The sequence below is a fragment of the Lagopus muta genome, chromosome 1 (assembly GCF_023343835.1).
Source record: "Lagopus muta isolate bLagMut1 chromosome 1, bLagMut1 primary, whole genome shotgun sequence".
In the NCBI taxonomy this organism is placed as follows: domain Eukaryota; kingdom Metazoa; phylum Chordata; class Aves; order Galliformes; family Phasianidae; genus Lagopus; species Lagopus muta.
The window spans coordinates 53,471,271-53,487,957 of NC_064433.1; the positions used below are offsets into that span (position 1 = coordinate 53,471,271).

At 40.4% G+C, this 16,687-nt stretch overlaps 1 protein-coding gene across 1 annotated transcript in view; it reads left to right on the forward strand.

Annotated features, from left to right (window-relative positions):
- Nucleotides 1-410: 410 nt before the first annotated feature.
- The window catches only part of ALDH1L2 (aldehyde dehydrogenase 1 family member L2), a 29,297-nt gene continuing 13,020 nt past the window's right edge, over nt 411-16,687 (forward strand). The window contains exons 1-8 of the mRNA XM_048932583.1: nt 411-564; nt 6,509-6,650; nt 8,825-9,059; nt 12,176-12,341; nt 12,990-13,091; nt 13,838-13,927; nt 14,882-15,016; nt 15,367-15,492. Coding sequence (XP_048788540.1) covers nt 514-564; nt 6,509-6,650; nt 8,825-9,059; nt 12,176-12,341; nt 12,990-13,091; nt 13,838-13,927; nt 14,882-15,016; nt 15,367-15,492 — 1,047 coding nt within the window. The 5' untranslated portion in view covers nt 411-513. The remainder of the gene's footprint in view (nt 565-6,508; nt 6,651-8,824; nt 9,060-12,175; nt 12,342-12,989; nt 13,092-13,837; nt 13,928-14,881; nt 15,017-15,366; nt 15,493-16,687) is intronic.

Sequence of the window (16,687 nt, forward strand, 5' to 3'; positions counted from 1 at the left end):
GGAAATGGCCTCAAGTTTCACCAGGGGAGGATCAGGTTGAATATTAGGAAAAATTTCTTCTCAGAAAGGGTAGTACTGCAATGGCACAGGCTGTCCGGGGAGGTGGTGGAGTCACCATCCCCGGTTGTGTTCAAGAACCGTGTGGATGTGGTTAGTGAGCACGGTGGGGATGGGCTGAAGGTAGGACTACATGATCTTACAGGGTGACTTCCTACCTTAACGATTCCAGGATTCTACCCGCAACAAGACGTTGTTGTTACGGCTTGAGAACGACACGGATCCCCTCGCCTCCCCGCAGGGCCCAGCATGGCGGTGCCCCCGGCGGCTTCCCGCTGCTGCCCGGGCAGTGGCGGCAAGCGCGGGGCTGCCATTCCGCCGCCACGTCGCACCCCGGGCGGGGCCGCGCCGCCGCGGCGCAGCCGCAGGATTTGATCGGGCGCCATAGGCGCGGGTTGCGTCAGACGAGGCGCTCCGCCGGGTGGGCGCATCGCTCGCCCGACCGCGCACCGCAAGATGTTGCGGGCAGCCCCGCGCCTGTTGCGGACCTTCTGCACGAGCTCCGCGGTGAGCGGGGCGCTAAACGTCGACGGACGGGGCCGGGCCGAACCGAGCCGAGGCAGGCGGGCCGGGGTCGGGGGGGGATTGTAAGGCGCGTACGGGCGCGGGGAGGGCGAGAGGTTTCTTGAGGCACCGGCGCAGCATCCTGCCCGGCCCGCGGTCATCAAATGGGCGCCGCGGGGATGCGGCTGGAAGGAGCCGCTCGGCCCCGGGCCCGGCATGGTGGGGGCCTGTGGATGCCGTCTCCCCCCGGGTGTGGAGCTGCTCCCGAGCCCGTCTGGTTCTGCCTCACAGCCTAAGTGCCTCCGCGGCCCCTGCATCAGATTTTTGGTTCCGAGTGCTTGTTCCGAGCTGTTCTCTTTTTTCTCCTCCATATATTAGACCGTACAAGTGCCTTGGAGTGCCCTGCCCGATCTGCATTGTCCAGATGCTTGAGTCTGGCAAGCTGAGGCTGGGAGAATGCTTCTGCTTTCCTAAAGAGCACTGTGTTATGCTGGCTCAGTTTAGTGCAAGGGACTAATGCCAAGGGCTTTGCATGGAAAGGTCAGAATAAAGAGATTGAACACGAAATGCATTCAGTGGGGGCAACAGATAAGAGTAAATAACTGCTGTGAGCCCACAGATGTCTAATGGGAGGGAGGGAGACCCTATGCTTGGATTCTATTTGGAGGCACTGGAATTTAGCACAAATCCTGATACAGCACTGCTTTTCAAAGGAGGCACAATTTTAAATTCATCTTTGAAAAGATGCAGCATATTGAAATATTTACTAGCTTTGCTACATCCTGGTAGAGAATAAATAAAATATTGCAGTGTTCTTGGTAGCTTCACAGTCAGAGTAGCAGTTATTCAGCATTCACCTTCAATAAATTTGATTAGAAATTGATAACTCATTACAGGTGAGACCTATGTATATGCCCATGTATGAGAAGCAGCAGCAGAAAATGATTTTTAACTATGAAATAAATATTCTTACCAGCAAAAGTTTTGTAGCATTAGAAAGGAAAGAAGAATGTATAACTCTTGGACTTGACTCCCTTGTTAGGAAGAACAGTTTGACAGAATATCACAGAATCATAGAATCACAGAATGGCCAGGATTGGAAGGGTCCTCAAGGATCATGAATCTCCAACCCCCCGGCCACATGCAGGGCCACCAACCTCCACATTGAATATCAGATCAGGCTGCCCAGGGCCCCATCCAATCTGGTCTTGAACACCTCCAGGGATGGGGCAGCCACAACCTCTCTGGGCAGCCTGTTCTAGCTCACTCTGTAAAGAACTTCCCCTGACCTAAATCTTCCCTCCCTCAAGTTAAAGCCATTTCCCCTTGTCCTGCTGTTATCTATCTTTTCAAAGAGTTGAGAGTAGTCACTGGATTTTGTTTGGCTGCTTCTCTATGCAGTGTTGAACTCAAAACCAACAGAGTTACAGTAGAGTGAGCAGCAGCTTATCTTTTGAGAGCACTGTCGTATTAACCTCGTTATCCTGTGACTGCTTAACTAACAAGAGAAAGACCAGATCTCTCCAAACTGCCTGGGCTCCATTGTTTCTCATAAGTAGGAATTGGGCATCCTTGCAGGAATAAAACAAGAAGTACACTGTGATTATATATGACCATTAATTTTCCCATGAAAAGGAGTGTCTGTTGATGAATATCATATATCCACAGTGAGCCAGACAACTGCAAACAAAATCCGATGTAACTCTTAACATCACTGACAGAAACAGTGATAAGTTTGTTCTTTGGATGTGCCAGTGATAATGCTCCGGTACCAGTCCATCACTTTATTCAATAGCATTGTTTCGGTGTTCTTTAAAGACCTCCTTTCTACAGCTTTATGCTGAGTGGCACTGATGGTATCCTGCCGCAGATATGCCATTTCCATAAGAAAGAAAACAGCAAACTATTTTTTATTTCCATGTAAGTTTGTACTACTTTCCATTTTAACTGGGTGTTTTGTTCATACCTAATTCTTCAAAAAGGATTTCCCACTTTCACTGGTCTGACTCATCTTAGGTAGAAATTCTTGAGGAGAGTTTCCAAAGTAAGATAGGAGCTGGCTCTTAGATTTTCTGCAGTGAATCAATTGTCATTTTTCAAATAAGACAAAAAATGAAGGACTGAATTTGTGGTCTGAACTTGCAAGTCCTTCCACATACGGGATTTCTCCCACAGAACCCAACAGACTTGTGAGTTTGGCTCCTGCTTTCTGCTGATGACAAAGCATGTGTTATGGTGAGACAAGCAAACTGCCACATCTAAGCCAGGTGCTAATAACAGTCACACAGTACACACGTACCACTTGTTGGAGAAGTAACTGAAGAATCAACAGTTGAAAGATCCATTCTGCAGTTGAATTAGGTCTCCATCTGAGTAGCTTTCTATGCACATGAGACACCAGAGTTGATTTCTTGCCAGGCTGATCGTTTTGTGCAATGCCATTAAGAAATGGAACTTTCTGAGCCCATCTACATTCTTAACTCCTCAGTCCTTCATAGAACATAGTCCTCTCTTTACTTCTTACCATTTGTTGACTCAGCTCCACAATTAATGTGAATTAAGCTAGTATAACTTACTTAACATAAGGAAAAGATACTGACTTACGGCAACTCATGATTTGGAACTGGAACTGATACAGAGTTCCATGTAATATGATAGCCAGACTTCTTCACAGAGAAACATGAACTAAGAGTTAAGTTTAGCATTATGCTATGAGGGAGTACAAGAAAAACTGTTCAGAGCAGAAGCTTTGGAGCAAGATAAACAGCAGTGCTATATGTAACACTTTGTGAATAAGAGGAGAGAAAGTAGCTCTTAAAGTGATGGTAAATTTGGACTGTAAATTTCAAAGAAGATTGCCGAATATCAAAAAAGCAATAGAGTAGAGTACAGCAGCAAGTACTTGAAAAGTAATTTAGAATGGAGGTTGGATAAATCTGTAAAAGCAATTGTATTACATGATCACTTGTGATGGCATAGGACTGGATTTTAACTAAGCAGAACACTTTCAGTCTTGTGTTCCTACTGAGAGATGTTAACAGAAGGATGAGAGTAGAAGTAACTCATATCTGGACTATCTTCAGTATTTCTTCATTGTACTGGTTGGGTTCCCACTTTAAATTGGCTCTGTACAGAGATCAAAGGATTTCCATGCCAAGCATGTTCAGTGAGCCAGCACATTTATCTTTCCCCATGTATTTCCCCTGGTGTACTTAAAATAATTAAACAATTACGAAAATCTGATGACTGATTTAGATAAGGCAGCAGTGTTTCTGCTGTAAAAGTAAAAATATTGGTCATAAAAACATTGGTTATACAATCTACTTGTATCCACTGAGCCTTACTAGATTAAATTCACAACAGGGCCTTGTCTTTACTAATGTCATTGAGATAGTGGATGTATTTTAAGCATAACTAGCAACAGTGCAGCTTTGGTTAGGAGCACCAGTATTACTGGTCTCGCAAAGGATTTCCACCATCCAGCCGTAAAAATCTAATCTTGCAACAGCCCAAGTTGTGTTCACCTCTGTAATTATTTAGTACTGCTTCGATTGCAAGCAAGCTGACTAATGCTGTAATACAGAGAAGTTTGGCCATGGAGCTTCATTCTGATAGAAAATACTACCTTTGGACAAATAGTTATTGCCTACTGCTTTACATAAAAACAGTATGCATAAAATAACAAGCTTGCTTCAGCGTTCCTGTAGTGGAACCTTCTATTTTGTAATGCTCTTTCTCTGAGGCCATCTGCAGAACTAAAACTGAAGCTTGAAAATATCAAGATTCATCCACAGTATTTCAACTGTGAAATGAATTGTGATGAAATGGACTGTGGTTTTGAGTAATCTGTTTCTCAGGACATTTGTCGTATGATCTGATGGGCAGTCCAGACCGTTTAGCATTCAGTCAATAATCCATTTTGTCAAGGATCCTCATGTCCCAGACTCCATAAGAAAGGGAAGAGAGGAAGGAGAAGAAAAATATGTGTCAACATACAGCACAAATACCAGTGGTTAAAATATTCAGTGCTTTGATTCACAGAATCATGAATCTCTAACCCCCCTGCCACATGCAGGGCCACCAAGCTCCCCATTTAATACTAGACCAGGATGCCCAGGGCCCCATCCAACCTGGCCCTGAACACCTCTAGGGATGGGGCAGCCACAACCTCTCTGGGCAGCCTGTTCCAGCACCTCACCACTCTCTCTGTAAAGAACTTCCCCTGACATCCAACCTAAATCCCTCAAGTTAAAGCCATTTCCCCTTGTCCTGCTGTTATCTATCCTTTGAAAATGTTGATGAAGAGTTGATAGTTGGTTCCTATTTATCCTTCTGAGCTTGTGGCATCCAGTGTGTCATTCAGGAAAAAAAGGCAGTCGAAGTCCATTTGGGAAAGATGAAAGTTAGGACGAAGATGAGGATGTGGATTTATATTCCACCTTTCATTCAGGGGCCTCCCAAGAAGTCTGAGTCTTTAATAGTCTGGGTCTAGAAGAAGTTTCTGTCCGATTCAGCTTTGGGGAAGGCAAGCTTTTTTGTTTATGTGAACCTTTCCTTCGTTGCCAGGTCTGTTTGTTTTTTAAAGGTTGAAAAATGCAAAGGAAGTGCTTGCAGGGGCAATCCCACCCTCTGCTCATTCTTGTACCCTGCTGGACCTGCATTAGGGCTCATGGTAGTGCAATGAACTAGATCTGTGAATCAGTTAAGAATGAGGCGTGTTTTGTTAGGTCAGTGTCCACCTATCTCAGTACCCTCAGGAAGACTTCTTCAGGAAGGAAGCGAGGAGGCATATGTGAGGAGGATTGTAGGATTGTGGATGTGGCACTGAGGCATAGTGATGGGATTTCATAGGTCAGGTATTGGTATTCGTAGGTACATATTGGACTTGAATCTGGAAGGTCTTTTCCAATCTGGATGATTTTGTGGTTCTACAAGATCTTGGGTTATTTGAAGAGCATCCCAGTGTACTTGTAGTGTTCACAGTAAAATTCTATTAATCTTGGAGCAGTTTCAAAGTTGGAGCAGATTCACTGAATCTGGGCCACTTCTCCCTGCCTTTCCTGTTCATACAAGTACTACATCCTTCCCAGAAAACATACATTGTGCTCCAGCTGGCATGTTTTCCTGGAAGGAAAAAAGGGAAATCAGAATGTCCTCAATGCTGGTATTCTGCAGAAGACTGCTCTTCAGATTTTGAGGAGTCTAAAGGAGTTAGTACTTTTCTCAGGGTTTGAGAGCTTAAGTAAAGCAGCATTAAGTGATTTTCTAATATCATGTAGTGTCATTATTCTCACTCCCCTAAAAATCAAAAGGTGGGGCAGCTATTGGCATCTGCTCAGTCTCAAGTAGCTTGAAAGCTTGTATCCACTGAACTTAGAAGCAGACACAGAAGGCTGGGAAGTCCAGCAAGGGCACTGAGTAGCAGTGTTCCCTTGTAGGAAGATTGAATGAATGATCACTACCTTTAACTTGGTAGGAACAACATGAGCTTGTCTTCTTTGTGTATCCATGTTAACAACAAATTATACGCCACCATGTAATTAAAGGGATTTAGAGGGCATGCTCCAGGCACCAATGTTATGCCAAGAGAAAATGTTTTTAATGTTTTCAAAAGTATTGTTTCATTTAATATCATATCTTATGTCCAGGAGTAAGATAATGGAGCCTGCTATACCTCTTGTAGCAAGCAGTGAGTCTGTCTAATGAAAATTATGGGAAACCAATATACATAAACGTAGTATCTGCTGATACTTTATGCTCAGTGTGGTCTCACAGAACTACACATTGCCTATTGCTTATCTAAAAAACTGATTGCTTTTCCTTCAAATGAAAAAAGATTATTTCACTTTAAATTAAAAATAATGCTGAAAGAGCAAAAGAGAAACATAAGCAGCAACATAAATACTATATATCCTATAACATGGTTTGTTTTAATTCTTTTGATCAGGCATACCAGCATAAGCTAAAGCTAGCCCTTATAGGTCAAAGCATTTTTGGACAAGAGGTTTATAACAAGCTGAGGAAAGAGGGCCATAAAGTTGTGGGAGTTTTCACAGTGCCTGACAAGAATGGACAAGCTGATCCTTTGGGTAAGTGTACTTAATCTAAATGCTGACATTACAGGCATACAGAACTTGCCTTGCTCTGAGTTGTCTGCATGGGAGTGACTTACATATGCATGTATTACATATATTGCCTTTGATACATTGGGTTCAGCACAAGAACTATGCTTAAATGAATACACAAGTCCCAGAGCTGGTTTAACACTTTGTTAATTAGTGAGCATTTAAAAATTGTTTCTAGCTATGCAGGGCCATATGCTAAGATATTTTCTTTTAAAATAAATTATTCTGGGTACCTTATTTGAATGTCTACCTAGAAGTACCATCCTGAACTAGATGTGTATCTTAATAATAATCAAAATATGTAAAAGTAGGTTTGAGGAACAGTCCATTAGTCTTGATTAGCTCCTGACTTGACAGGATGTATTAGCAAATAGCTGCTGAGCCTGCACACAAGCACAAATGTCTGTCACCTGTTCCATGGTGCTGTCTGGGACACTCAAGTCTTGGAGCCAAGCCTGTTTATTCTTGGCTTTCTGCTCTTTCTGACAAGTTTGTATGCAGCAGTATATCTGTATGCAGAACCCATTTATCTTCCATTTAGACTAAGGAAAACTCACTGGAAAGGGTAGAAGAGGCTTTGCTCTTCTTTTTTACATTGCCAAGATTTTGGAAACTTTCTAAGAGATATTCAGAATTGAACTCATACAGCGGAAAACAGCGTGGTGAAGAAGCTGCTTTGTAGCCATTATCTGAATTGTAACTTTCTCTTATTTTTCAGTGCCACAAAAATGGTGAGTTAATAGGATTAACAAGTGCCAAAGAAGAACTTACCTGTATGAATTAACAGAAATTAAAACTACATTCCATGACCTGTCTCAAGTGTATCTTTTTTTGTTCTGTTCGGGTCCTGACATGTTTTTATAGAATGAGGGAAGAATCAAACATAGATTTTTCTTACTTGTTCTGTGGCATTCCCAACGGCTCTCAAGTTTGTTGCATTCTGTGACCTCATTGAAAGAGTTATCATACACTGGAATAATTATAGGAGATATTTATTGGTTTAGAAGAAGACAATGTGTCTGTCCAGCTCTGGAAGTATACCATAACAGTTGGTTGCATTATAGAAACTATTATTATACAGTTTTTATACTAGCAGATGTAACTCAACAAATCTTTGGCTGATTTCCATCATGACCATTTTAATTGAGCTGTAGAATGTTTGCTGCTTTCCTAAGACTTCTTTCTTTTTTTTTACTTTCTGATGATCCAAACAACTTAAGTCGCAAGTGAAATTTTTTAGTGTTTCTGTATCCTCAGTCAGCTATGATTTTTATTTCTAAAAGCAATTCTAGTGCATGCTAGCTTGCAAAGCACTGTGTGGAATGATACTTAAGTATTTACTTAGGACCTATGTTAATAGGCTAATGATGTTTCAGGTCAAACTCAAAATTCAATTTTAGAAATGAAAAAGAGGAAGGAAATTCAAAAAGTGTTTAGAAATAGGAGTTAAATTAAGTGAATTTTCTGTATTCCCTTTTCTTCCTATTACAGATTCAGCTCAACAGCTGTAGAGTTTGACTACCATCTTTTCTGTGTTGGTTTGTTAAGCAGATGTTCAGTGGAATTTATCAAACATCTGAAGATTCTGTCTGCAATTATGCAGTTGCTTTTTCTCACCCTTGAGCTAAATTCTTGGTATAGCTGTGTCTCTCACAGATAAATGGGAGCATATCCAGAAAGCATCAGTAAACAGAATATTGAAGAAATGACTGAAGGCTTCTAGCATCTGTAATTATTTGAGCCAAATGGTAAATTGCTGCTGACACAGGCACATATTTGTAATCAAATACAAATGTGAAAGGTAAAATTAAGCTGTGCTAAACAAGTTGCAGGCAAATGTAATGAGCAGACAGTAAATGAAGTGTCATTTAATATTCAGTGGCATTCATCACTCTTACTAACAAGCCATGAGAGCAAAATTAAAGTTGAGAATGGCCCAAGCTATAGTAATGAGAATCAATGACATAATTAATCAAATTTATCCAAGTGTAAAGTTTTATTTAAGTAGCATACAGAACAGTACAAAGGGCTATCATCTGTAGTACATTTCACTATCTGGGTTGTCGTATAAAACTTATTTCAGTTTGAATTTTTAACACAAAATGTGAATTAAAGAAGCATATATTTTTGTCCCTCAGCACTGGCAGCAGAGAAGGACGGCACTCCTGTTTTTAAATTTCCCAGATGGAGAACTAAAGGCAAGCCTATCCAGGAAGTAATTGCAGCCTACAAATCGGTTGGAGCAGAGCTAAATGTCCTTCCATTCTGTACACAGTTCATCCCAATGGATGTCATTGACTGCCCAAAACATGGCTCAATTATTTACCACCCATCCATCCTACCACGCCACCGAGGAGCTTCTGCAATCAACTGGTAAGCTTTTGCCTGTTGTTCATCAGAACTACAGTGTAGTTTTAATGTTTCTGTTAGGATGTTGGGCCAAATCCATTATTTATGTAAACATTGACACAGTCCTGTTGCCTTGCAACTGCTCTGAAACAACTTCTCCGAAGCAGCTGAGTATTTAGATCATGGACTGCACTTCATACCAGAGACTCAATATTATTTCCACCACAAGTGTGGCTGTTATTCCTAGAAGATCAGTGGTATGTTCTGTGGATTTGTGTATTTTACTCACACGGGTATATCAGCAATATGTAGTTTCCATAGGCAGGATGATACCCTTTCAGCTAGCCCCCTTCAAACAATAGGTAACTGTCACAACAGGGCTTCATGAAGAGTCTAAGACTTCACAGAAGGGAAAGAAAGAGATGAAAGAATCCATAAGAAGAAAAACTTCTATCATCCTGTGCAATGCACAAGACTAGAGTGAAAATGTTACTTTGACAGAACTAAACTACAGTAATGAGCACAGTGGATTCTGATGTAGCATTCCTATGTCAAAAGAAATGTCCATATCATTATGTTTAAATTCAAAGAGAAATTGCCTAAATATATTAAAAAAAAAAAAGACTCTTGCAGGTGTCATGATGATTATCTAAAAAATTAATGCTGTAAATTCAAAGCAAAAGCATGTTTTGTTTTTTGAATAATGACCCACAGTGAAAAAAAAAGCTAAGCTGAAGTATTTGAATGGAGAGTAAAGGAGACCATTAGAGATGCAAGGAAATCCTTCAGAAAATGGCATTTCTCTCCAAAGAAGTAAAATAAGAAAAAGCACCAAATCTGTAAAACATATAAAGGGCCAGCTTTTAAGGCACGAAATTGAATAACAACCATTTTCTCAAATGTGCTAAAGGTGGGAGGTACGTAGAGTTATGTAGGTGTTTTATATATAAAGGTGCTAAGCAAAAAGTATGGCATAGCAGAAGACATATATTGGTATTCCAGGTGAAGGAGCTTAAGGTGTTACTACAATACGTAGGTGAGTAAATTAAGATCCAGAAAACAGGAGGTAAAATTTGAAGTTAAAAAGACATAAGGTAATGATACATAAGAGGAAAAAAGCTGACTTTGTATAAGCAGTAAAATCTAAGTTGTTGTTCAGAAAACAGACCATGGGAAGGATCTTAGTGCATGAAGGAAGTAGAAATGCCTCAGAAAAATCTTGATATAGACCAACTTGTACATGATGGCAGATAAGTCTAAGAGTCTTCAAAGTGGAAAACAGGTCACTGGGAAGGAAATATGTCAGCAGTATAAAAATTCGTGAAAGACATGGGAAAGTGAATAGGGCGTGATTGCTCATTCTTTCTTAATCAAAGTGAGGAGGCAGCCAACAAAGAGATCAGATGGTAGAATTTGAATAAATGAAGTACTTCTCTCCTTTCAGTCAGTTATTAACCTGTGGAACTGTTCATCTAGAGAGAGAGGTCAAGAAAGAAGTTTTCTTGGAGAAAGGGTTCATTAAGATCTGTTCCACAGGAAGGTGTAGATACAGACATACCAACTATCTTTCAGTAAGTTCCTAAGGTAAACATTTCCGGAATCAGGAATGTATCCCACTGGTCTGTCACCAAGTCTTGCCCTGTTTTGCATATTCATTCTGTAAGCATCTGCTTTTGCCCTTTGCAGATAAAGGCTGTTCTTGTAAGACCTTTAAACTATGCTAGAATTTAACTTTAGTTTGGCCTTTTCTGATGACTCTCATGTTTCAGCCTTACACCCCTTACTCTTGTTACAGTTTCTTCCATCTGTTGTGGCCGCAGCCCATGAGCTGTGGCAGACCCTTTTCCCATACAAACACCGTGACTGAGAAAACCAGTGGGAACGAGGCATGTCTAAGAGGCATCTGTTACAGGCAAAGGTCCTGAATCTCTGAGGGTTCCTCACTCCATTCTTTACAGCCTCTTCCAGCTGCTGCCACTTTGTTATCAGCAGCCATCTGCTTGGAGGGAGCTTGGAGATGGTGCACAGAAGAAGTTCTCAGGAGTTCTCATCCTGTTGTCTGCTCAGCATCAGAGATGTTTTTCCACAGTACTTTCTTCTCTGCCAGAGCAATGCTGAGGACATGCATTAGGGTGATCATTCTGTATTTCCAGATAATATAAAACAGATGAGATGCTGCTTCAATGTGTGGAGGATCTGTTATCTGTTTCACTTTTATTTGAACTACTAACTCCCCCAACTGTCTTCAGAGTTTGCCCCTCTTTCTACACAAATGCATGCTTTTAATAATGTAGTTTTCAGTGTTCATATAGTGAATTTTCAAATATATAAGCCAGATTTCAGATGATCCTCTCACAACATGGACTGCCAAAGGAATACTTATGTATGTCTTATGTCTTACAAAAATGGTATTGATGTTTGCACACAGACACTTCTGGGTGCTCCCTTAAGGACTTTGACTTTCCATCATTCTGATGTACCTGCATCTCCAAGGGACAAGTGGAAAATCTATCTGGCTGGATTTCCCTTCAAATTCAGAAACAAATCCTGAGTTGATGTAAATTAGTATAGATCTGCTGTATAACCAGTGCTATGTTCATGCAGACCAGCTGAGAATCTGACTGGATATAAATTCCCCTGATGTTTTTTCCTTAAACAGTTGTGTATTAGTATTTTGCTAAGTGTCCACCATTTTCCACTGTTGGTTTAGCTCTTTTTCAGCTGTGAGACAAGTGTGCTTCTTTTGCTGACCTACAGATAAGCTGTGAAGCTTAGCTAATTACAATAAACAATTAGGAATTATTTAGACTGTTTAGATGCTTCCATCTTTCAAACACACACAGCTATTGCACGCTTTCTGCTCTATACATTTAAGCCACTGATGATGCATTTTAAATAGTACAATGACTGTGATGGGCACTCTGGATTCAGCTGCAGCCTTTCTTATGTCACTTTGTGAATAATATATATACAGTATCAAAGCTCTGGGTACTTGACTATGAAATGAGCAATGAAACTGGTGGTAAAGACAGTTGGGATCTTCAATCTGCATAAAGCAAATGAATGTGTAACACATACATGGATATCCCTGGCTGCTTTCACATTTTCTCTGTTTACTGTAAGGCTTCTTTTACCTCCAGGACTTTAATTCAAGGAGATAAGAAAGCAGGATTTACGATTTTTTGGGCTGATGATGGTTTGGACACTGGACCAATACTTCTGCAGCGAGAATGTGATGTTGGCCAAAATGATACTGTGGATGATCTGTATAACCGGTTTCTCTTCCCAGAAGGAGTAAAAGCTATGGTATGTTTACCTGTACTAAACATTTTATAAGAAAAGAATAGCATCTGCTGGAGTTTGAAACGACAAAAAAAAAAAAAAAAAAGGGAAATATGGACTAGATGATTACATTTGGGGAGAGAGATTGTGGTGCTCAGATGAATTCTAAACTTCACAGGAACTCTAAACTTCAGAGGAACTCTATTGCTTTACAACAGCTGAGGAGGTGGCCTCAGAATATTTGTTGCTGACAGTGGGCAGAGCATATCCTGTTTCTGCAAAAGACAAGAGTTCAGGTTTGTCCTGAGTGTATAGAAATAACTTTCTTTGCAGAAAGAAAAGGGAAAGAGATGAATGCAAAGGAATGCAAAGGTACAGAGCCACATTCTGTCCTTACCTAAACTCTGGTCCTGCTTAATTCCGGCAGCTGCTGTATGTGTGGTGACTAGGTACTCCCATCATATTCTGAGGCTATTTCTTTTGTCACAGAAGTTTCTCAAGAATAGATGTACATTAACCAGTGCCACAGTGGTCCCCTAGATTTTGGAAAACGTGGGTTTTGAAAATAAACCATTTCCTCTTGTGGACGAAAATTTTCTTCTGTCAGCCATGAGCGTGACTGAGGACAAAAGGAGAACCAAGCTGATGTTAAATCTGTTCCTTTTTACTTAGGTGGAAGCTGTACATCTAATTGCTGATGGTAAGGCGCCTCGTATACCTCAGCCAAAAGAAGGGGCAACATATGAAGGGATCCAGAAAAAGGAAAATGCAGAGGTACTGTTAAGTAACACTGTGATACGTGCCAATTACTAGAAGAAGTTGTTGCTAATTCAGACTGCAATAGCAGTGACTTGAAATGAATGTACGTTTTAACTCAGTTGTTTCCTCCTCTCCTATTTCTGGGACAAATGCATGAAGACTCAGGTTAAGTTCAGATTGTCAGCCAGCAGTTACATATGTTTAGAAACTTGATCTACTTGGGATCATCTGCACATAGCTAGATGGCTGTTGTGCCTTCTGTGGGTACTTAAGTTACCGTACTTTGAAATATAACACTGAACAGGGATAAAACTGTCCTAGCATGTTTACCAATAGTCTATGCTGTTTTCTTTACCAGAAATGGGTTGGAAGTTAGGAAATGGAAACATACACTTTTTACATTTATACTATGCTTATTAAATTTGTTAATCATAATATTATTTATGAGTCAATGAATACCTAGTAGCAAGAGTTATGTTACCAGTATTTTAGTATGAGGAGGAGAATCTGTGGACAGATAAAAACTGCACAGAGCAGAGAAGTGTTAAGATCATCCCATATGATAGGAAGAGCATCCCATTTGATAGATCTTTGATAATCAGCCATGTGGAGATCACTGATCTTCCTATATTAGATCAGACCCTTTCTGTGTTCCTAACAGCTGAAAGAAAGCGAGGGAAAAATTTGTAAAGTGGTAAACATTAATAACTTGATTTGTAACTAAAGAGAGAAGAGTTAGCTGGTATGTCATGATTTCCTAGATCTCCTGGGATCAACCTGCAGCAGCTTTGCACAACTGGATCCGAGGGCATGATAAAGTACCTGGAGCATGGGCAACAATAAATGACCAGGTATGCTCTGTAAATTCCACACCCAATTTGTGGCTGTTTTCTCTTATAAAAGCTATGAGTGTCTGCATGCAGGTGAATTAATATGTGAATTACACTGGAGGAGCTCATTTGGTAACTGTATATAGCTAATTTTTTAAAATCATAGTTTAATTAAAAGATAAGAGCAGTATATAAAAAAATACATGGTATGAAGCAGTAAATAACAAGGCTAGAACCGCAGTCATTTTGGGAAGCAGATAAGCATTACAGTGCAATGCAACTCATACTGAAAGGGCACCGCCACCATGTAAGAGAAAAATGAAACACTGTGAGTAACAGAAATAGCAAAGGAAGGATTTTCTAAAAGAAATTCAGGCCTGGGAATACAAAAATCACTTGCAGAAATAAATATGCCTAATTTTATCTCTGAACGGCTATTTCCTTTTGATGTTTTAAGACCATTATGCATATGATCCACATTTTACTTGCATAAAATATTTTAAAAATCACATTTCCTGGCTCTGACATCCTAATTTTTTTTACTTAAAAATTAGCCATCTGTGGGTAGATTGTCCCAAAAGCCTGGTTCTGCACTGGTGTCCAGGGACTGATGATGCTTTGAGAGCCCAGGAAAAGCAGAAGAGCCCATGTTCAGCAGCGCCAGCCTGGAGGCAGATCTGGACTCCAACACTTAAGTCTGGCTTCTGCTGTTCATATACTGTTTTATACTGTCAAATGTTCCTTCCCTTTTTGCACTGGTTTAGTCATGCACAATGTTAAAGATAAGCAGCTTTGCAGGTTTAGGCAGCTTGCAAAGTTCTACGTGTCCTGGGTTGTAAAGATACAGAAATTACGTTGTAACATGGTTTGCACCTTTGTATTACTTTGTATTGTATCAGTTTCCAAACAATGTCAGTTATTTGGTTTTTAAAACATGTTTAGAATCTATGTACTTTTAATTCCCTTTACTTTTAGATGGTTACTTTTTATGGTTCATCATTACTTGATGCTTCAGTGCCTGCTGGACAAGAGCTGGCAATAAGAGGTGCTTCAAGACCTGGACTTGTAACCAAGAATGGTCTAGTCATTTTTGGTAATGATGGGAAGATGGTAAGTGCTCCATCTGACAAACATGAGTATGGATGGAATAAATTAGCAAGAAGTGCAGGTAGTGTGGAAGTGTCAGGTTGTACAAATCCAGCTGCAAATGGTAGCTGTTTTGTTTGACATTTACCAGTGCATCACCATCCTATAGGTAGGATATCCATGTTTTGCTTCACACTCAATATATTCATTTTCAGTAAGGATTAAAATGTATTAGTATAGAGGATAATCTGAAAGACAAGTAGGAATGTCCTGTTTTATATTATATATATCATATCAGCTTTCCTGCAAGGCACACATTTTACTATTTGTGACCATACTGATGCATAAAAGCTCATATCCCCGTCAATTTTCAGGTATTAGTGAGAAATCTGCAGTTTCAGGATGGAAAAATGATCCCTGCTTCTAAATACTTCTCTGCTGATGAAACAACTACCCTGGAACTTACAGAAGAGGAGAAGAAGATGGCAGAAGATATTAAGGTAATTCAACAAACTGCTTAAGTTGAATATTACTACAAATGAAAACATCACTTCATTCTCATGAGTGGCATATCGTTTATTTAACCATGCAGATTGTCTTTGAAAAAATATTGTATGAGTCTTCAGTTAGTAAAATTAATTTGAATGGATTTAAGAGTTCTCAATAAGCTTAGACATATCCTTATCAAATTTTATTTCATATGCAAGTGATACAAAAACAGTGATCACAGAGGCAGTTATGGTAAATGTTTATGAATGATGAAGGTGGGAGCAAGGGTAGAGTCAGGAGAAGCTAGGAGATCTTTATCTCACAAAATGAAGTTATCTCACAACAGTGAGTCTACTGAAAACAGCGTTGAACTGTGATGTCATTCACTTGCATGCTGTCAAAAGTGGTTCTTGTGGACAAGATCCAGGGAGTCTTGAAACAGCAGTCTGAAGGAGAAAAGCAGCGGTTTTCTCCCTGTGCCTTTGTTACTTTAGCTATTAGTAAGCTGGCTGGTAGTTGCTCCAATAGTTTTGTTCTGCCCTGATGTCCAGGGACTGGTGCTACTTTGAGAGCCCAGAAAGAGCTCAGAGATCTAGCTGGTAGAGGGAATGCAGCAGTAGGGCAGCTGGAGCAAAAGGTTGCCAAGGCTAGAGAGGCACCTTGCTGCTCTCTTCTGTAATCTGCCCCTTGGTAATGAGTGTCATGTGCTTAACTGAAAGCCATGTTGGTCAGTAATTTAGGTTTTGTGCCAGAGCAACCAAATCGTAGATATCTTCCCTTCTCCTAACTCTGCTACAGTCAGTAACTTTTGACACAAGCCAGGCAGCTTGATGCGCTCATGTTTTAAGCTGCTGCTCCAACATTACCTTGAACTTGCTTGCCAGCAACTGAAGTGCTGAAGGATTGACTGACTAAAACAACAGCTAAAAGAAATATAAACTCTTTAGTTCAAGACATGAACTGCTAACTCTGAAACCTAATTATACTTAATTGATATGTCTCTCTGCCAGTTATTTCAGCTTGTGTGTTAGCAGGGATGTCCATTGAATGCATGCAGGTTAAACTACTTCTCAACTTTGCCCAGGTGCCAGAAATTCCATCCATCCTGTCACAGCGTTCTCCAGGCTGCTCCCACCTCTGCTGACAGCATATTCCATAATGCAGTGAGAAGTTATTGTTAATATTGTTAATATTGTTCATAAAGAT